We start from the raw sequence: 22,783 nt of genomic DNA on the forward strand, positions 1-22,783 counted from the left end.
CATCAGATTTCTTTTGGCCCAATCCTCTAATTTGTCTATGGTCCTCTGTATCCTATCCCTACCCTCCAGTGTATCTACCTCTCCTCCCAGTTTAGTGTCATCTGCAAACTTGCTGAGGGTGCAGTCCACACCATCCTCCAGATCATTTATGAAGATATTAAACAAAACCGGCCTGAGGACTGACCCTTGTGGCACTCCACTTGATACCGGCTGCCAACTAGACATGGAGCCATTGATCACTACCCATTGAGCCCGACAATCTAGCCAACTTTCTATCCACCTTATAGTCCATTCATCCAGCCCATTCTTCTTTAACTTGCTTTAACACATCCACTGCTTTCCCCTTATCCACAGAGCCAGTTATCTCGTCACAGAAGGCAATTAGATTAGTCAAGCATGACTTGCTCTTGGTGAATCCATGCTGACTGTTCCTGATCACTTTCCTCTCCTCTAAGTGCTTCAGAATTGATTCCTCGAGGACCTGCTCCATGATTTTTCCAGGCACTGAGGTGTGGCTGACTGGTCTGTAGTTCCCAGGATCTTCCTCCTTCCTTTTTTTTTTTAAAGATGGGCACTACATTAGCCTTTTTCCAGTCATCCAGAACTTCCCCCAATTGCCATGAGTTTTCAAAGATAATGGCCAATGGCTCTGCAATCAGATCCGCCAACTCCTTTAGCACTCTCGGATGCAGTGCATCCGGCCCCATGGACTTGTGCTCGTCCAGCTTTTCTAAATAGTCCCGAACCACTTTTCTGCACAGAAGGCTGGTCACCTCCTCCGCATGCTGCGCTGCCCAGTGCAGCAGTCTGGGAGCAGACCTTGTTCGTGAAGACAGCAAAAAAAGCTTTGAGTACACTGAGGTCATGCCAGTGGTGCAAGGTCATACAGATGGGGGTGGGCCCATACCATTCTCAGAAGTACTGGGATATTGAATATTCTGGGGATGCATCAGTGTCCTCCCTATTCATGCCAGTAGGTGGGTATAAGCAAAAACAAAGATTATTAAATTATAGTATAATAAAAAATTAGCTGTAGAAGCACCATCAGCACATAGCCACCCTTTTGTATGGAAGTGTATTTCAGAAAAGATATTTCAGAAAATAATCTGATTGTCCTTCATATTTAGAAAATTAAAGTAATGGTAAACAAAGAGAAAAGGAGTCCCACCCACTTATTTTAAGGGACTTTAGCATGTAAAGAAACTTCTGAATAAGTGTTCTTCAGCTACATCAAGAGAAAAAGTTATGTGTGGGAGAGAGAGACATGGAATACTAAAAGACTGTAAATGGCTATTAAAGGCGATATTGTGCAAAGTCTCTGCTTGGATGTGGGAGACAGAAGGGAGAGAGTTAAAAGGAAACCTTCTCTTTTGGTACAACTTGAGTAGCAGACAAGCACAGTGGCTTTCCCTGTTTTCTGCTCGTTGCCTTCACTTCTTTGAAAATCTCCAGTACAATCTTTGTTGGAAGAAGAGTAGCTTTCATGTCCCCGTCACTGCTGAACTGCATCCATCATAATCTTCCACAAGTATACACACATGAGAAGGGGAATGCATTTTTTGCTAGTATCCCTGGTATTGTGGCTTTAAGTAAAGGGTCTGAGAAAGGGGTCCAATCATACTTTCTACCTCTCTTAAGTAGTCTCTTGAAAGGTCACCTATCTCATGAGATTAATTCTATTATTCTTAGTGAATAATCATCAGAAGCACACAGTGACACAGTGTGGTTTGACACAGTGTGGTGAGCTGAGTGATTCTCCCCTCCAGCAAAAGCCTGCTGTTCAACTGTGCCCTGATTTCTTTTCTCTCAGCATCTTTACATACAGTTAGGTGTCTTCTCTTAATATTGCTTATGAGATATATGTACATCTAAATCCAAGCTAAGGGACTGAAGCTAAGTGTGCTTTATAGTGAAACATTCTAAATGTGTAACCTCTAATCCCAGGGAGGCAGGAATATGTTGCATTTATTTCTTATTGGGTCACAGGTTTAATTTTGCTGCCCTTCACTAGGGACCTGATTCCATACCAATTAAAGTCAATGCCAATCTTTTCATTTACTTCAGTGGACACTGGATCATACCTAAATGGCTCAGTACCTGATTTACTACTTCTGTTTCTCTTCATTTTATTCTTATTGCTACATAAGGTCCTGATCTTACAAAGCACTTAAGCATATGGGCCTACAGGTGTGCTTAAAGTTAAACAAATGATTGAGTGATTCTCTGAATGAATTGAGGTCTTAGGTCTAATAAAACACTTCACAACACCAAGCTGAATTAAAAGGGGGGAAAAACCAAAGTTTCTGAAGACTCTGATGGGATGAATTGGCTCAAATTCAACATAAGGCAACAAGAATGTCATCTGTTCTCAAAACAGATTCCTTATTCTTAGCCATTAGCCAGGGGACCATCTTCTGTTCAAACAGTTTTTAAGTGGAGGGAAGCTGATAGTGCCTCCTATAGTTAAGATTGCCTGACATTTCCCATTATAAGACCCTGTTTATATATAGAATGTTATATATGGCATGAGAATCTGGGATCTGTCATGAGAACAGAAGATATTTTTGCTGCTTTGTCACACTGAATTTGATCTAGTTTCTCATCATGGTTTCCAGAAGCTTCTTTTTGTTGTTGTTCGTTGCTGTTCTAACATTTTATATAGGAACAAAACAGTTGTATATAAAGTAGAAAGAAGGGGAAATGCTCCATAAATAAAAGCTGTTATCTGGACAGTCAGTTGGCTAAGAGTAGCAATATCCTGAGCAGAGCCAGCCAAGGCTGTTTTAACCAGGTCCAACCTGGTCGCCCAGCCTAAGAAAAAACATTATTAAAAGCAAGAAATAAGAAGGACCCTGTACATCTAGAGATAATTTTATTCATCCCCTTTTACAGTAGGATCAAGTTGTTTGGAGAATCCTTTGGAAATGTTTTAAGGATTTATCCAAACTTATTAACCTGTTTCCTCATTCCAGCTTTCCAACAGGGACATATAACTCTGTACAGTAAGTACAGACTCTTTGGCCCACCAGGCCAGATTTAGCAGGCATTCCTGCTAAGGATTTCATTCATTTGGAGCCAGCAAATGTTTTTCCAACTTTAGAGGAGGGGAAGGTTATCTCAAGTCCTTCAACATCTCAACCAACAGATAATGCAAATGTACTGTGCGCAGGAGCCCTGAAGGAGAGATGACAGACAAAATATTATCTTCCTTTGGGCTGGTTCATCTGTAGACAGATGAATTTTAGATGCCATAAAAGGTGTGCCTCATAGAATTTTAACACACGGCCATCCATATAATATTGTGACAGGGTCGGGCCAGATGGCTACAGGAGAGTAACAGAAGGCAGATATATTAGCCCCAGGCTAAGTAGGTCCCTTTTCCCTGGATAAGGTAACAGGGAAGGTTCCAGAACAATCAGAAACCTTCTGGAGACAATTAAGACAGGCTGATTAGAATATCTGCAGCTAATCAAGAAGCTGCTAGAATCAATTAAGGCAGGTTAATCAGGACACCTGGGTTTAAAAAAAAAAAGGAGCTCACTTCAGTTTGTGGTGTGCGTGTAAGGAGCTGAGAGCAAGAGGCGCTAGGAGCTGAGAGTGAGAATGCATATTGTTGGAGGACTGAGGAGTACAAGCATTATCAGACATCAGGAGAAAGGCCCTATGGTGAGGATAAAGGTGTTGGGAGAGGCCATGGGGAAGTAGCCCAGGGAGTTGTAGCTGTCGCACAGCTGTTCCAGGAGGCACTCTAGACAGCTGCATTCCACAGGGTCCTGGGCTGGAACCTGGAGTAGAGGGCGGGCCTGGGTTCCCCCAAACCTCCCAACTCCTGGTCAGACACAGGAGTCGTCGACCTGGACTGTGGGTTCAGAAAAACGGCCAAGCCGAGGGCTACCGTGAAGCTCCAAGGTGAGCAAATCTGCCAGTAAGCGCAAGATCCACCAAGGTAGAGGAGGAACTTTATCACTATATTGTCCACAGTGCCAGAAAGCTTATTTTAAAAATTCCATCTTCTTTTTAATCCAAAATTTTATGGACATAAAGCCATAGTAGGAGTATTACTTATATAATTTAATTCAGGCATTTTCTCCCGATTAGTAAATTCATCATCATTAAATCTATTTGTAAGAAAAGCATAATTAGAAATAAAAATATTCCATAAATATTCTTTAAAAAAGGCTCCTGGAGACTTTTTATTATTATTATCTACAGTTTTCTCCTTTTAATTTCCCAGCAAACCTGATCATCGTTGTTTCCTCTGAAATACTGCCAAATTTTGGCCATGCCGCTTGTTACAGCGGATCAACTGTTATGCAAATCTGTATTATCTGTATGACCTACTGGTTTAAAATGTCCCTGAAGAAAACCATTGTGCACATAAGCAAACCAGTCAGTTACTGTATTTGCAAGAATTTATAATCAACTTTATTAATATTTTTAGATTGATAGTCATCTTGGGGATCTTATTAAAACATTTCTTAACTAATTGCTCTCTCCTGATTTTGTTAAACTCTAGAGTTTATTCTTTCCAGTCATCTGTTTAGAATTGCTTCTTATATTTCCAATTGATAGGAATGATAGTTGCATGTGAAGGTTTGTTTTAATAGATTGCTCCAGACCCTGAAATTCTTAATTCCAGACAACTGGAACTTATATAATGAATAACTTCACACTTAGGTGATCTTCCATCAGTTCATCAATACTTCTGTGACAAATGTCTAAGAAGAACATGCTATTTGTCAAACTGGCACACCCTCAGCCATCTAGGATAACTTGTCTTTCAACTTGGGTTTGTTAGGTTGACTTCAAAGGAAGTGGCCTATATGAAATACAAAAAATGCCTAAACTTGAAAGGCTGCAGGCAGTACTATCAGGTAATTGCCTCCTAGATGTTACTTTTTATTATTAATTTGCTTATGATAGTGCGTAGGCTCCTTGTATATTCTTCTGTCTGCTGTACAACTGTAGAGCTCACAATGTAGTTTCCTCTAAATGCATCAATAATTAAAACAGAAAGTTACAACTGTGGCTAACCTAAATCACCAGGGAGTAATCGTAAATCCCAAACTGAACGAGAAAGCTACCTTAATAATCTAATATTTAGAAGTGATGTAGCAAGGAATTCTGATCAAAGCTGTGTTTATTCAGGCGACAATAAACTATTAAATGTCTTGACTTTTAGACAAACCCTAGCCCGAGGGGAATTGGAGAAGGACCAGCAGATGTTCACTTAGGCAACGTGCATATTGACGCCTTTAATAAGTGTGTGTGTGTGTGTGTCTTGGAACAGCGAAGAGACTCAGCCTACCTACTCTAAACACAGGTACCCTCAGTCATACAGGATATGATTAACAGTATGGCAACAGCATCAACACAGAGCTGAAAACACAGTCCCTTCCTCAAAGACAGAACCTTCTTAAGAAGTTAGAGGCCAGCAGAGAATGGTGGAAAGGGGTGCAATTTCCCTAGGACTTAAGAACATGCTTAAGTACTTTGCTAATTGAGGGTCAAAGGGATATGGATGGTGATAGACATATGGTTATAAATGTTTGTTTCATTGTGAAAGTTTGTTTTAATGGAGAGCTCTGAATCCTGAAATTCTTAATTCTAAACAGTTCTTTAATTTTTTAAAATTATTCTTTCTTTTTCATTTGATCAGGAAAATAGAGTAATACAGGGCCATTATAATTCATGTAACTGTATTAGTCTTCTTTACACCCTTGGTTTCCTTAACTGATGAAAATGTCAGTTTTAAATCTCTTAGGCCCAATTCTTTCACCACAGGATACAAGTCATCTGTAATTTGTGGTGCCTTCCTGTTCATTATACATGTTAAAATGATTTGCCTTGCTAATTTCATAGTTTGCTCCAAGCCTTAATTTGAAAGAAATTTGATTATTTTTGAGGTAGGGATGTCCCTTTAAATCTTATTGGAAACATTTAAAAAGTATTAGCTTTTTCATTTAATGGTTATATTTAGCATACAGAATATAAAACATTTAAATACATAAAACAAAAATGTAGCACAATAATCTATAATAAAGCAAAATGTCTGAAGTTGAAGAACATATAGTAATGTTATCTGGCATTGTGAAAGTATGTAATTAATGTCTTATGCTTTTTTTCTTCTTGTGGGAGAAGAGAGAAAATAAAAATAACTGACTGGACTTAATATGGTTAAGTGGAGAGATCACCTTTTTTTTTGTTCGTTTTCATTGAGTTGTCTGGCAATTGCATCTTTTCATCATACTGAACATTTTTATGCTTTTTCCATTAGGCCACTTAGTGTTTAATGTCCCTTTGCAGCTGTAGCAACACTGTTTAGATTCATCAGATGAAAATCTTTGATTCTTATTTCAAATTTCAGTTTGATAAATCAAAAAACAATATCTAAAATATGGGTCTGAACAAAAATTACTTTCAAAGAGCCAAAGGAACATCATACGGTAACTAGACTACATTTTTATTCATTTGATTTTCTTCCTTTAGAATATTTTTTGGTTGGCTTTTTTGGAACTGAATGTTGTTGAATCCTTGTTTTACTTCTACCAGTTCCTGTCTTTTGTTCCAAAAGGTCAGAATAAATTTAAAAAGGGGTTGAGACCCATCCACTTCCACATTCTTTCTGTATATTATTCTGTATATGTATTATTCTGTATATATTCTGATTTTATATACACAGAGAACATGAAACAATGGTTATTACCATGCACACTAACGAGAATGATCAGGTGAGGTGAGCTATTACCAGCGGGAGAGGAAAAAAAACCCTTTTGTAGTGATGATCAAGGTGGGCCATTTCCAGCAGTTGAGAAGAACATGTGAGGAACAGTGTGTGGGGGGGAATAATAGTATTTCCCCATGTTTATTTCCCTCCCTCCCCCCACTGTTCCTCACTCGTTCTCGACAACTGCTGGAAATAGCCCACCTTGATTATCACTACAAAAGGTTTGTTTTTTTTTTCCTCTCCTGCTGGTAATAGCTCACCTCACCTGATCACTCTCATTAGTGTGCATGGTAATACCCATTGTTTCATGTTCTCTGTGTATATAAAATCTCCCCACTGTATTTTCCACTGCATGCATCTGATGACATGAGCTGTAGCTCACAAAAGCTCATGCTCAAATTTGTTAGCCTCTAAGGTGCCACAAGTACTCCTTTTCTTTTTAAGTCCAAGAGAGTGTCCTTCCTGTGATGCACAGAAAAAAGAATATGGAAGTGGATGGGTCTCAACCCCTTTTTACACACACACACACACACACACACACACACACACACACACACACACCTTTTCATGGTGTGTGTGTGTGTGTGTGTGTGTGTGTGTGTGTGTGTGAATATATATAAACACACATCTTCTTACTATATGTTCCATTCTATGTATCCGATGTGGGCTGTAGCCCACGAAAGCTTATGCTCAAATAAATGAATTAGTCTCAAGTGCCACAAGCAGTGATGAGCTGCCAAGTCTTAACAACTGGTTCCCTCCTCACCCCACAAGAGGGTCATGGCCTACCCCTGCCTGCCGGGACTCCTGCCCCATCCTACCCCTTGCATTCCTTGATGCCCCCCCCCCCAAGGACCCCTGCCCTATCCACCCCTATCCCCTGTCCCCTGACTGCCTCAGAACCGGGAAGGAGGGTCTCGTGGGCCACCATAGTGGGTGCCCACCTCTAAGAGCCAGAGGGACCCACCGGAGGGCGAGGTGGGGAGTCCCGGAGGTGCTTACCTGGGGCAGCTCCCAGGAAACATCCGGCAGGTCCCTCTGGCTCCTGGGGGGGATCAAGGGGAGCAGCCACTCCCCCCACTGATCACATCAAAAGTGGCACCTTAGGCACCGACTCCGTGGGTGCTCTGGGGTTGGAGCACCCACGAGAAAAATTTGGTGGGTACAGAGCACCCAACAGCAGCTCCTCGCCTGGCCCCAGCTCGCCTCCGCATCCACCCCTGAATGCACCGCCCTGCTCTGCTTCTCCGTGCCCCCCTTCCCCCGGCTTTCCATGAATCAGCTGTTCGGCAGGAAGCCTGGGAGGGCTGAGAAGCAGGCAGCGGCTTCACACTCAGGCTGAGTGTGGCGCAGGTGAGCTGGGGCGAGGAGCGGTTCCCCTGCGCGCGCGCACACACCCCGGGTTACCTGCTGCGGCACGGTGGCCCTCCTCGTGCCCCCCCCCGCCCCAGCTCACCTCCGCCTCCCTGGGCCTGAGTGGGAAGCTGCCGCTTGCTTCTCAGCCCGCCCCAGCTTCCCGCGTGAACAGCTGATTCGCGGGAAGCCTGGGCGGGGGCGGAGAAGCAGAGTGGGGTGGCGCGTTCAGGGGAGGAGGTGGATGGAGGTGAGCTGGGGCCGGGGGTGGGGCGAGAAGCTGCTGGTGGGTGCTCTGCACTCACCAAATTTTCCCCAGGGGTGTTCCAGGGCTGGAGCACCCATGGAGTCGGCGCCTAAGGCGCCACTTCTGGCCGGTTAAATTTAGAAGCCCTTTTAGAACCAGTTGTCCCTCGCAGAACAACCAGTTCTAAAAGGGCTTCTAAATTTAACAACTGATTCTAGCGAACCGGTGGGAACCGGCTCCAGCTCACCACTGGCCGCAAGTACTCCTGTTCTTTTTTCCTTTCTGTGGAAATCTGACACTGTTAAAGGAATGGTTTCAGAGTAGCAGCCGTGTTAGTCTGTATTCGCAAAAAGAAAAGGAGTACCCGTGGCACCTTAGAGACTAACAAATTTATTAGAGCATAAGCTTTCATGTGAAGTGAGCTGTATCTCACGAAAGCTTATGCTCTAATAAATTTGTTAGTCTCTAAGGTGCCACGGGTACTCCTTTTCTTTTTGTTAAAGGAATGTGATTATATATCTGAGTATTAGATTTTCATTTTTTGTATATGGTTAGCTAATTAATATAATCTTTCTTTGGTGTATGAGAATATTCTTTTCAGTTGCAATGTAACTTTAAAGAACACAGAGTATTCCTAATTCTTGCAGGTATTCATTCTGTACAGGTGAGTTACAGGTTTACCAAATAGACCATTTTAGTGGCAGAAGAGTGAAAAGGCTTGAACATCAGAGCCTCAGTCATAAAATGCTTTATCTTCCAACCACTCTCTAGAATCTCATCTCTATGAGAGCAAAATCTCTATTTTCCTCTTCATTCACCATTAAAAATCTGATGAACAACTTCATTTATGTTACTGAACATTAATAAATGTCTTGATCTGAGGCCATTTTGGAGGGATTTTTTTCCCCAGAACATTTTATAAATTTACAGAGAACTAAATAATTAGAACTGGTTAAAAATGGGGAATCAATTTCATGAATAATTTTATATTTTTAAGCATTTGAAATAGGTACATTTTTAATTTTTGCAATATTTTTACTGATGGTTTTTACGAATAGTTTTCAAAAATTTTCATATATGGAAACTCCAGTTTTCAGTGAAAAAATGTGGTTTTGGGTAAATGAATTTTTTAAAATCATATGAAGTGGAACATTTTAAAAAGAAAAGTTCAATAACTGAACATTTTTCTTACACTTTTCAAAAATGAAACTTTATTTTTCTACAAAGAAATTATAATTATCTCTGAAAAATTATAGAATTAAAATACTTAGCTTTTTTCCCATTCTAAAGCACACGTGGATAATTACTTTTTCAGTAATTAGACTTGGAATGATTAGATTTTTATCAATAAATGTTGATTTCACTGTACATAGTCATGCTAATGAAAAAAATATTTTCAGCTATAATAAAAACAACAGCTAGGCAAAGTAAGAAAAATGCTTCTTGAGAGCTGAGTCAAGATCCAGTGAATTTAGACTTTTTTGAATTAGGCTTGTTATAAATAGACTAGTAAATGAACAGTAAAAACGGCTATGATCTGTGGATTTAAGGATATTTACTTGGTATATTTTGACGTGATGTTGACAATTTATATTTTAACAGTTTTTATAAAACTTTAACTTTTAGAATATCAATGTCTACTGTCATTAAATAATTCAGTCCATCCACCCAATAATTGCCTGCAGCTGTGAAAATTTAAATTGATAAAAATAGAAAAAAAAATGCTTTAAGAACAAAACGTCTATATTATCTGTCAAAATTATAAAAAAGATAGACGTCAGATTCTGCCAGGCTTGTACATAATGGACTGAAGATCCTTTTACTCTGAGAATGGACTTTTATTAGTGCTTAGAAAATAGACACAATTGGTCCATTGTGACACAAGAGAGTAGCAAAATTTGTACTTTTAGCTTTTCATAGTTCTCTACAGGGGTATTGGCCTGATAATGAACCATCTGGTTACAGTGGAAATTGTACCCTGGAGATATGTTTAAAGTAATAATGTAAAATGCATCTGGCTGACAGTCAGTTTTAGTTAAGCCTGCTTTCTCATCAATAAGAGCATAGTATGTGATGACTTCAGCACATACATTTCAGAACTTGTATAATTGCCAGAATCATATTATTTCCCGCTGTTGTCGACACTTGGAGGTGTAGAAAAAGCTGCCAAAATAATGAATTGTGAATTCAGGAGGAAAATGGTATTTAAAATAATTATAGAACCTTTTGGATAAAGAGAGTGGTGAGAGAGAGGGAAACTAATTTGCAAAGACGCTTCATTGCAAAAATATAGGGCCATAGATCAGAGAAGCCTTAGGGCATAGTTCACAAATATTAGACTTACGAAGGTGAAGCTTTAATTTTACCACATTTCCTTATCAGGGTGGACATGCTGCCTTTTTTATAATCTGACAATATGTTACTTTGTAATCTTCATATTCCCTACCAACATACTGGAGTATTTTAAAGCAATCCCAATAGGAAAGTAGTAAGGGGAAAGTACATTTTGTTTGTTTTTTTCTTTTATTTATATATATATAATATATATAATTTAGAGTGAATTTAGAAATCATGAGTCTTGGAGTCCTTTCTCCATTGAGCTGGTACAGCACAGGCAATGGCATAACAGTTTTGAAGCAGTGCCTTGCTAATTGTGCCTCAGCACTGCCTGGAAGGACTGATGACAAGGGTAGCTAAGGTCTCTGGGCCTGTTGCATCTTTGGGCACTGGATTGCAACTGACAGCAAGGTGCCGTTAGGCACTGCATTAATGCTACCAGTGCTTTTCTTTTGTCCTGATTAGCTATCGGATGGCAACAAACGTTCCGTCATGAGTAACTTGAATTAAATTCAAAAAGAAGAAAAGTTTTTTATATCTCAGTACTAATCCTCTGAACCATGCAGTATTCACTGTATTTTTTTCCTTTTAAATACTCTACATAACGTAAAATAAGTGTGTGTTCTACTTTGAACACATGAAAGCCAACGAGATTTAGTTAAACACAGAGGTTCCGTAAAATGGAGGGTGGGGAAGAAAATCCAAACAAAACATACACCAGGCAAAAAAGAGAAGAAAATAATTACGACATGGATTGTGAAATTCATTCTTTTCTAACATCCTTCCCCAACTCCCCTATAAAGGGGTGTCAGACAGAGTGGTGTGGAGGGGGGGGGAGAGTAATGCCAGCAATGTTTTTTAAAAATAAGCACCTGATGAAGTACTATGTTTCTCCATTTTTATGCCAGTATATCTCCAATTGACTTAAGTAAGTATAGAATGAGGTCCCTACTGTCATATGCCTCTGTGCTTTATTACAGAGCTTCTGGTAGCATGGTATGCATGTCTTTGGTGAATAAGGGCACGCTCTTGGTCCACCTTTGCCTTTCTGTGAATTGGGATTGTGTTCAATTATCCCTGACACTGCATACTTGGTTAGACAAATATGGAGTGACTTTGACCCCAGGTTTAAGAGGGAATAAATCTTTTTTTAAATTTTAGAAATAAATGATCATATAATGTTCTATTGAAAGCATTATCCTTCTACAAGCGACAGTTAACAATTTTTCATGTGTGTTGTAGATAATAACACAATTATTTGTGAAGCTGAACCTTTCTCCAAATACAGAAATTAGGCAATTCACACTGCGACTCAGTGTTACATTTTCAAAGTAGATAGCTTATTTTCATTAAATTTTGGTACAAGAAATATATCTACCCAGCTTAGTTAGATTTATCAGTCCCTTTGCTTCTGCAAGTAAAGGTATATTTCCAGGTATGTAAAAATGAAATGGTTTTAGTAATTTCAGGGAGACAACAGTAGTTAAAATAAATTCTGTTACTCCTTTTCATGCTGCACAGCTTCTGAATGGTCACATGGTGTGAAGCACTTCTCCACAGTAATCTGGTTGCTTCTATTTTACTGAGAAATAGTGCCATTATTTGTCATGTGGCACTGGGGCCAATCTCCATCCAGTTTTAAAATCAAAGGAAATCTTAGGGTCTGACAATGTAAATCCTTATTCACTCTAACAGTCTTTACACATGTGATCAATCTCCTTGGGGTCAATGGGACTGATTGTACAAGTAAGGATTTCTCACAGGAATAAAGGTTTCCACAGTTGGTTTCCACGTTTTATTCTCAACAGTTGATATGATGGGTGTATGTTTCATGTTGTGAAATTCTCAAAATTAAAAAGTGTACTGTAGTTTTAAAAATAGCTTGGAACACTCCAGATTCCAGTATACACCCTTCTCAGAACAAAATTATATAAGAAGAATATCGAAACAGAATGTCCTTTTGTTTAAAAAAAAAATCAAAAATTTTAAAAAATGATTCAGTAAAATTCTTTATCTCATTAGTCAAAAACATGAGTGAGATGATTAGTACATTTTGTTCTGCAATGAGGAACTGTCTCTAAGAATTTTTGGTAGATTTAGGTGTAGTTAATAGCTCCTGCTCTTTAATATGAATTTCAGTGCAAGTGAAAAGAAATTCAAGACTGCTTAACTGCAGATTACTTTTTGATGTTTAAATGATTTTTTGTCTTGTATCTCTGTGACTGTTGCAAAGCTGCTTCGTTTACAGAATATAGTACTTACAGAGTTGCCTCTCGCCAATGCATCTGTGGTCCAGCTGTTCAAAACAACTAAAGCACGCCTGGGCTCCTAAAGAAATGAGACATACTCAAATCAGGGTTTAATCTGTGTTCTATAGTAAATAGCAGTTACCTTTTAGCTTCAAGATATCACTTGGCTGTCCTAGTGGATGGAGAAATTGTCTCTGAGGGTTTTGCTATAATAGCATCCACTCAGATTTTAGATCAAAGAGCAGAACTGTTAGGAAAGTTGTACCTAACTCTTGGGGCTTCTTGTACTTAGCTTTAAAAATCGGATTGCAATAGGCCTCAAAAGATTAAAATATACAAATCCTTTATTTTTCTGCTGTGCTACTCCAGAAGTTCATGTAACTTTTATATGCACTTTACAAAATGATAAAATGAGTATTATGAAAAGTGAAACATGACTGTCAACATGTTTTGACTCTGTGGGTATCTGGTGTTGCTCGGGTCAAGGAGATGTAGCAAATAGTTACAACAACATATTTCATGATGGTCAGATATACTGGAATCTTGCACTGGTTATGGGGCTAACAACACTTAACTGTTGTTCTTATGGTTCACAGAAAACCAAGCATAAACACATATCTGCTATAACCAAAACTTTTTCATGAATCACTGCTTGTTTGTTTGGCACTCATGGTATATAATATGTGTTATGTAGCTATTTTTTGAACAGTTCACATTAAAATCTCCTAACATTTGCATATTGTTTCTGTCTTTTTCATAAGAAATTTTGCCTGTAGTTGCAATATAAAAATCATTGCCTTCTTGCTTATGGCTCTCAATTTTCTTTAGCAAGCAAACTTTTATTCGAATGTTTTCAAGGTCTGTGAGCTTTATGGATGACCTGATCCTATAAATGTTATCACCTGCTCCTTTAGGATTCACCACACCTTGAAGAGGGGGGACCGTTGTCCAGCTTACCTAATGAAAGAGAATAGTGCTTTACAGGCTGGGGGGGTCCGGGCGGAAGGGAGAGGCTGTTACAAAAGTGGGAGTGGATCAGCTGGGTGATGCTGATTTGTCCCCAGGGACCGGAAGGCTGGGGAGTTGAAAAGGGACAAGCCTGGTGGGAAAAGTAGATGGAGCAGTTCTCAACCTCCCTCCCTTTGAGGTGGCAAAATACCAGGTGTGGCCAGGACCTGCTGTGGGCTTCGTGCTAGCCGCTCCTTTCTAGGGGGTCTGGGAAGGAATTTTTCCCTCACTATCTAGGTGGAGTAGGGTTGGGTTTTTTTGCCTTCCCCACAGCGGGTTCAGGGAGGGCTTTCTTATGGTGAGTAGGAAAGGAAGTTAGGCTATGATGTCACAACTCATTATGTAAGTGTGGGGCAGATGCCCGGTACAGGTACTCCATAGGAAGGGATACAGTGACCAGATAAATGGCTTGGTAATGAACTTAAAAAGGAGGTGTTGGTAAAAGGACCATAACGGGGGGCATTCGGGGTCCCTGTGACTGGTACGGAAGAGAGCCATCCCCCCTTTCTTATAGCCCACTTTAACCCTAGTTCAAGGTGGGGGGAGTGTAAAGTCCCAGCAATGGGTTGAGTGGGAGAACTGGATGGAGAAAGAGGGGAGCTGGCAGAAGCCTCCTGGGTAGATATTGAATGAACATCGGGTTATCTTTTCTGTGCACTTTTATTTGTCTGGTTGTCCTAGACATCTAATAACAAAGTTGCAGCCTGATTAAAACCATATCAAGCATCTCCTGTCCTTCTTTTGGTATAGCCAGATAATGAGCCCTTGCTGTTTTTTTTCTTCAACTCAATTTTTGTTTTCCCTCAGAAATGTCATTGTTTACATTCATAAGGTCAATTCAAACTAATGGAATTTAATGCTATTCTCATTGTTAGTTTACAAATAAAATACGCTATTGATGCTCTGTTCCCAAAGAAAATCTAGCAATTCATTCCCATTCTGCTAATATCAAAACTTGGCTGTTTAGGCTCATTCATCTGTGCAAATAAAATGTTGTACTGAGGCAGTAAGGGACAGTGTATATTTTATCATTGCAGCTTAAAATTACAGAATTTGTATTATTTCTCATGTAATATAGTAAAAAAGATTGCTTCAGAGATCTAGTTTGATACAAATATTACCTGATTTTTTTTAAAAAAGAGGTATTCTTGTTTCTTTTCAGTCAGTGGTGAAGACTGGGCGACTGCTGATTAGCCATGAGGCCCCTCTGACAGGAGGCTTTGCATCTGAGATTAGTTCCACTGTTCAGGTACAGTCAAGTTAATTATGTTTTACATGCCTGACCATGTACGTTTGCAAAAAGAGTATTTATCAGTAGATTAAAAGGCAAGGTTTTAATAAATTAAATGTTAAAATCTCTCACTTGGCTTTACCACCTTGTCAGTGCTATCACTGTATGTTCTTTGGAGAATGAATCTGGCAGAAAGGAGATGAACTAATATAACTTCCACAGTGCTACTAGCTGAAGTCATTTGCTTCAATGTAAAATAAGGGAAAGGGTTGGAATTGACGTGATCAGGTTTCAGTTTTAATTAAATAAATGTTTGCCAGATTGCCTAATATATTCTTACCCTAATTTTTACTTATATATAAAAATATATAAATAAACTGTATTTAATACAAATAAATATTTATTTATAGAAATAATAAATACACCATAGCTTTATGTGGATAATATGTCCTTTGAATTTTTGATGTATATCTTCAACTAAACAAAATCTTTTTCTGAAGCATTGTTTGAGATTGGTCTTAAATATTCAGAAGTTTCAATTTAGTGTACATTAGTTTGTCCTAACACTAAGGATACCATGCATCTAAAGTACTTTATGCTAATAGCAACTGCTGAAGTGGAAATTTTAATTTTAGTGTGGGTAAGGATTTACGTTTGAAACATTCACTGAAAAATGTACAGTATGTGCTGTTAAGTGTGGGGAAAAAATCTCCCTGCTGGATTGTTTCCAGTTCTTGCTGAATTTACTTAAAACCTGATTTACATTTTATTGTTGTCCTCAAAAAGGATCATTTAAGAAATGTTTTCCTCTTTTCTTTTTTTGGCATATTTAAATTAGAAACTAAAACCCACCAGACCAAAGCATACTTCTTCACCACATTATGATGTAATGGTTCAATATGGTATTAAAAATGACAACTTATTAAGGACCCAATTCTGCAAATGTAGAGCTCCATATAGGCACAACAGCACTAGTTAAAAAAACATGGGAATAAGTTACAGCATAAAAGGGCTGATTTACAGTTGCTGGGGAACTGTATCTTTCAATTTCCTGAGCTTTGTGCATTGAAAATATCAAATGTAAGAATATTTTAATGGGTTGTTTTTACATTTAATGTATTCTTTTGGGCTTGCACTTTTTCTTCTATGTTGGGTGAATAAAAAACCTTTGGTGTTTGTATTTATTGCTGTAATTTATCTGAACAAAGAGGGGGAAAAAAAACCTTTCTTGAAAGGAGCTAAAACATTTTATTTCATCTAAAAATTTTATTTTGTGAAAGAAACAAGTTTTTTAAAGTTTTAATTTTATTTAACAGTCTAGGAGATGATGCAGACACCTGTCAGGATGACAGTATTGCTCCCCACTAAAATATAATCTCACTCTTTAGAATCTGATTCTGCCAAACTTCTTGACACTGAGTAGTAGTGTCTTAACCTTGGGGGTAGTCTTATTGATTACAATAGCACTACTTGAGATGTAAGGTACTGCTAAAAGTGATATATATTTTGCAGGACAATGGGGAATGCAGAATCTGACATGTCAAGATTTTTTATGTTCCTACTAAAAAAGAAAAATAGGAGAAACTGAACCAAAATACAGTATAGCCCATTGGTGAAGTCTGTGAAGTCTCTTTAAAGTCTGCAGTGTGTTTAAAGAGTTGAATATGCCACATATTATGAAATAAGTAAATAGAAAACAAAATCCAGCAAGGTATTCATTGTTGCAACTGCTGAATAATTGTTAGAAAGTAGTAATGCTTAAGAAAAAGTTACTTCTCAAATCATGTGAAAGTCCCATACTAATTAATTTAAATAAAATAAATTACATGCATCAATGCAAAAATGGGGGGGGGGAATAAAATAACAAAAAAGAAAAAATTAAAAATTCCATCATATAATTTGGGAGAATCATTACATCATACTTTTTATCTTTTTGAAACTCTATTAAGAAAAAAATGCCCAGCATCTGATAAATCTGTCATGGGTTCATTATTCATATCAGAAACTTCTTTTTGACTAATATAATTTATTTAAAAAAAAATGAAACCTAGGAAGCCTTAAACCGAAGGGACATTATATGCTGTCTATACCAAAAGCATCTATTTCGGGATAGTACCTCTTGGTTTTACATTCATATTTTAATATGGAAATCTGGAGAATTTAGCTTAGAAAATCTTAACTATTTTACCGTACAATCTACTTTAAAATAAATCTAAATACAAGAGGTTTTGGCACAGAATTTAGTCAAGCTCCGTTTCTTCTTGGTATACAAATAACTTAATTGGTTCAGCTTGAATTCTCTTTTTTTATAATAAATGATCATTATTGTTTGTCTTTCTTTAAAAATTTTGTCAATTTCTTAACTTTCTTAAAAATAATTCGTATGAACAGATAATAATATCCATACTTAAAAACGTACCAGATTTGTTTAAATTGAAATATAATTTATGAAACACATTCTCTGTCATAACTCCTTTTTGGCAGACTATAGCTTTAGGCATAATAAAGACTTAGCTTTATTATTCATTTATAACACGTATTCCCTGTACAGTGAATTAAGAACTGTATGTCTGATATGATTGTGCCATAAAATTAAAAAGTAAAAGGGAAATTCATTTTTACTGGATGTAGCACAGACTAAGAATGCCAGAAATCTTGGGTATTGTAGTTGGCTTTAACTTCTTTTTACACATGGAAGTAATGAGACTTCAGCACAGAGTCCAGTTGGAGTAGATGGTAAATTTCCATATTGTTGTTCCATCCTTGCTGTGAGGTCTCTCATGAGGAAAAAGGTGAATAAAACCACCCAGGTTATTTTCAAAGAGGCTTATTATGATAAACATCTCACATTTTTGTACACTTTAAAGAGATGGTCCTGAACTGTAACAGAAGCTCTGAACCCTCTTGAGCTGCAGGGAAGCTTGGCACCTGAACTGAACTTTGCTTGAACTGAAATTGGACCCACATTTAGCTAACACAAAGTGTAAAATATCTGAATATTTGAATATAATTGAAATATTTGAATATTTGAAAACAATAATCAATATTTTACAGTATTCACTGAGGGAGGATTCCAGCTTGTCAAGTATAGAATGTTTCAAACCCACAGGGCACGTTGTCCAATTTAACAGTCATTCACTAACAAAACAAAAGTGAGGTAGAAAGACGCAACAATTTTACAAAGTAAGAGATTTAGGCCAGGTCTATGTTACAGGGACTATAGCAGTACAGCTACTGTGTCATAACTATGCTGGCATAACCCTGCAGTGTAGACACAGCCTACCATGATGGAAGGAATTTTCTCATCACTGTAGGAACACCATCTCTCCAAGCAACAGTAGCTGTGTCAATGGAAGCATTCTTCTGAAAACTTAGCTGCATCTATACTGGGGGTTAGATCGGCATAGTTAAGTTGCTCCAGGGTGTGGATTTTTCACAATCCTGAGTGCCGTAGCTAGGTTGACCTAAATTTTAAAGGTAGACCAGGCCTTAACAGAGGCCTGTGGGATTCCAGAAATGTTATAAGCGAAGACCAATGCAGATATTTGCATGAATAAGGAATGGATCCTTGATCTTTATTGAGCAATCTCTGTGTTTGCAAAATAGCCTGTTTATCTGCTTCTTTATCTGACCCCTAAACAGCGACCATGTCTCTCAAGCTTTTTGACTCTGTTACTACATCTCACCTTTATTCTGCTAGTGAGTGAATGTGTGGCAGTGTAATGTATTGGCTTCAGAGGGACTAGTCGGGAGAGTAATAGGCTGCAAGATTGGGCTTATTTTTTTTTTTAAATGATCTTATTGTTGAATCAGGAGCTGGAGCTGAGGGTGCAGCATAAAGGTGATCAGGGATCTAAAGAAAGAACTTTAATCATTTGGATTTTCCTAAGTGGGTGTTGTATCATAATCAGTGGAACTGGGGTCAGAGGGTCCCTGTTCCCTGGAAGAACTGTTGTTGACAGGACACCAGTTGAACAAGTAGAACTTTATTAAATCCTGTGCAATGCTCTGTCCATATGGCTGCTTTGCTTCTAACTCCTCCAGTGTTCCAAGTTCCACTGACAGTGTGCGGGATTTAATAAAGGTTTACTTGTACATATTAACGTTCATTCAACTTCACTCTTTGCTAATGAAACATGGTAGCAGCATCTGAGCTGTGAGTTCTCTGCAGTGCAGCAGCTGGCAGCATGAACCATGGAACTTGGTCTGAAGCCCCCCAGAGCTGTGGATTTTGCAGACACAAACCTAACCCAGTGATGGGCCCAGTAGAAGGAGTTCAAGCTATACACAGACCTGACCAGACAGAAGAACGATAGCAGCAGGAAAGTAGAAGTGTGACTTTCACTTATTGAGGAACAAGGCATAGAGGTCTATAGCACTCTGAAACTCAAGCCTTATAACAATCTTAGGGCCCTGGGTAACTGTTGCTCCCCAAAGCAGAACAAAACTGTGAAGCGACTCAGTTTTCAATAGAGACCAATCTGCAGGGAAAGGGGTAGATCCCGTGTTACTGTTTTATGTACACTGGCTGCTACATGAAATTTTGCGGAGTTAACACACTCCCTGATATGGGACAAGATAATCTGCAGTACTTGGAATCACCATGTGTGGGAGCAGCTGCTCTGGGAAAGCAATCTCTCATTAAACAGATGGGACATTCAGCAAAAGCTTCCAGAGAAAGGATTAAAGCCCTAGAAGACACCACGCCCCCGGAAGTACATGAAGTGAGACAACAGGAGAGCAGGCAACCAGGGTTCCATACCCATAGTGAGATGCATTTACTGTAGGAGACAGCATGAGTGGGTAAGGGAGAAGTGCCCCACACAAGGACAACGTTGCAAGTCATGTAGCAAGTTGAACCATTTTAGCAATGTGTGCCAGAGCAGAGGAAGGTCCAAGAAAGATTCAGTCAGACAGTGATGGTGACATCATGACTCTCTCTTTGAGTCTGAGAGCATATCAGGGTAAGGGTGTTGGAACAGAAAAGCAACAAGGGACAGTACCAAACTCTGCATGCAACAGTGTTAATAAGGAAACTCCCTGCGTGATTTCAGCTGAGGACAGCTAGACCTTGTGCAAAATGATTTCTTAGAGTGAATTGGACTTGAACAAACCCATTACAAAGAGCAGGCGTGCTCTAATAATGTACAATGAGAGCATAAAGCAGCCCAAAGGAAAATGTGACCTCATAGTAACTAACCCAAAAAATAAGATGATACTAACTGAAGTTTGTGGTGGTGGATGAGAAGCACCACAGACCCTTCTTAAGGAACAAAGCCAGACAAGCCATAGACTTGATCAGGGTACAGCATCAGAATTTTATAGTTGCAGTGCAAAAACCAAAAGTGGGAGTCCCATGAACAATAAGAACAATTTTATAAGAATCTGGGGATGCTTTCAAAGGCAACAGGTGCTTTAAGGAAAGTTGCAGCTGGAAGTAGACCTACATTGGAACCTGTGTACTTTCCACAAAGGAAAATCCCAGTGGCATCACATAATTCAGTATGCAAGGTGCTCAAAGTCTGCACTTGTAGAGGCCAGTACAGCCTGAGTAAACAGCATGGTGGAGATAAAGAAGCCATCAGGCAAATTACACATCTGTATTCACCCAAAGCTACTGAACCAGGTATTGAAAAAATATCACTATTCACTGCCTACAATTGATGACATCTTGCCAGAACTTTCAAAAGCCAGAATCCTTATGGTCTGAGATAGGAGGAACAGGTTTTGACATACTAGCCTGGATAAAGAGTTCAGCATGCTGACAACATTTGCAGTACCATTTGGTCTGTTCAGATGACTGTGCATGCTAATGAGTATAAGCTTTGCACCAGAGTTGTAAGGGAAGACTCATCCAAGCATTGGAAGGACTGCTGGGGGTGAAAATAATTGCAAGTGATATACTCCATTGTAGGTGAAAGGAGTAAGGAAATAGAAGCTGAACAAGACCATGACAGAAAACTACAAGCTTTTTTACAGAGATGCAGGGACAAGAACGTAAAACTACCCCTCACCCCCAAAATGTGAATCAAACAGTGTGAGGTGACATACATTGGACTGTTTACAGCAGAGGGACTGGAAGCTGATCCAAACAAGATTAAGGCAGTCAGAGATATGCCAGCTCCAGTTGATAGGAAAGGGGTACAGCGCTTAATAGGAATGATTAATCTTCTGTCCAAGTTCTGGCTGCAATAGTGAAACTCGTACATCAGCTCACAAGGCAGGATGTTGAGTGGGACTGGGCAGGTCCCCAATGGCAAGCATTTAACATGCTGAAACAAATGATAGTATATGCTCCTGTCCTGAAGTACTATCACCCAGGAAAGCCACTGACACTCCAGTGTGATGCATCAGAAAAAGGAGTGGGTGTACCTCTTTTGTAGAAGCAGCCAGTTGCATTTGCCAGCAGAATCCGGTCAGAGACTGATCAGAGGTACACCCAAATAGGAAAAAGTACTTCAGGGTGTGGTATTTAGAGTGGAGTGATTCCATCTATTAAATCTATAGGCAAGTACACCTATGGCCATCCAGTAAAAATGCATTCAGACCGCAGTCCACTAGAGCCAGTCATGGCAAAGCCCCTACTTAGTGCCCCAAAGAGATTGTAGCTCATGTTGATGCTCCTCCAGCGCTACCAGGTAGAGATCACATATTGTCCTGGGTGATTACTGGTGAAAGCTGACACTTGGAGCAGGGCATAAATACCTAGCATCAGCAAACTGAGGGAAAGAGATAAGGACATAGTGCAGCATTGCTAATGGATTAAATCTCCAAGTTTCAACAAAAAAGCTGATGGACATCCAAGAGGCCATGGAAAAGGACATCCAATTACAGGCAGACGGGAGAGCAATACTAGCACGGTGGCCAGAAGGCAAAAGCCAAGAACCAGTAGGAGCAGAACCATACTTTCAAATTAAATATGAGGTGGGTGTACAGGATGGAATCATATTTTGAGGACAGAGCTGTTGTTCCCACCTCATGACATAAGGGTGTTATGCAAAAAAATACATGCCTCACACCTGGGCATTGACAACTGTCTTAGATGGGCTAAAAGGTGTGTTTACTGTTGGGAATAAATATACAATTCCGCTCCTTATAGAAGGGTGTGACACTTGGCAGTTGTGTATAACCTAAAGCAGAAAGACTTTGTTACCACATGAGCTGCCCACCTGACTATAGGAAAAAGTGGGAGCTGACTTATTTGCTTTCAGTGAAAAGCAGTACTTGTTTACAGTGGACTATTATTCTAGTGTTTAGGAGGTTGATGCTCTTCCTGATACAAGAAGCAAGTCAGTGACTGGCAAACTTTGCGAGCTGTGTCATTCACCGACAATGGACCCCAGTTTGCCTCAGAAGAAGTCAAGGACTTTGCATTCCAATGGGAGATGGCCACCACATTACCTCCTGAGTATACCCACAGAGTACTAGTTAGGTGTAATCAGCTATGAAAATAGCTACAAGAATATTGCACAATGCTGGGCTTTTGGTTTTGTTTTCTGGTTCAGGCCCCTTGTTAATATTTTTGGCACACAGGAACATTCACAGGGTACCAGAATAGTCCACTGCAGACATTGATGGGATGAAGCTCCAAAACCCTGCTACCAGTGAGGGAAAACCTGTAGAAGCCAGAA

The 22,783-nt window shown here is 39.2% G+C and overlaps 1 protein-coding gene across 3 annotated transcripts in view; it reads left to right on the forward strand.

Moving 5' to 3' along the window:
- BCKDHB (branched chain keto acid dehydrogenase E1 subunit beta) overlaps positions 1-22,783 on the forward strand; it is a 321,362-nt gene that overhangs the window by 218,698 nt on the left and 79,881 nt on the right. For all 3 annotated transcript variants that reach the window (XM_043510554.1, XM_043510556.1, XM_038397167.2), the window contains exon 9: positions 15,084-15,170. In XM_043510554.1, the coding sequence (XP_043366489.1) occupies positions 15,084-15,170 (87 nt within the window). The remainder of the gene's footprint in view (positions 1-15,083; positions 15,171-22,783) is intronic.

This window comes from Dermochelys coriacea, chromosome 3 (assembly GCF_009764565.3).
Source record: "Dermochelys coriacea isolate rDerCor1 chromosome 3, rDerCor1.pri.v4, whole genome shotgun sequence".
Classification (NCBI taxonomy): Eukaryota; Metazoa; Chordata; order Testudines; family Dermochelyidae; genus Dermochelys; species Dermochelys coriacea.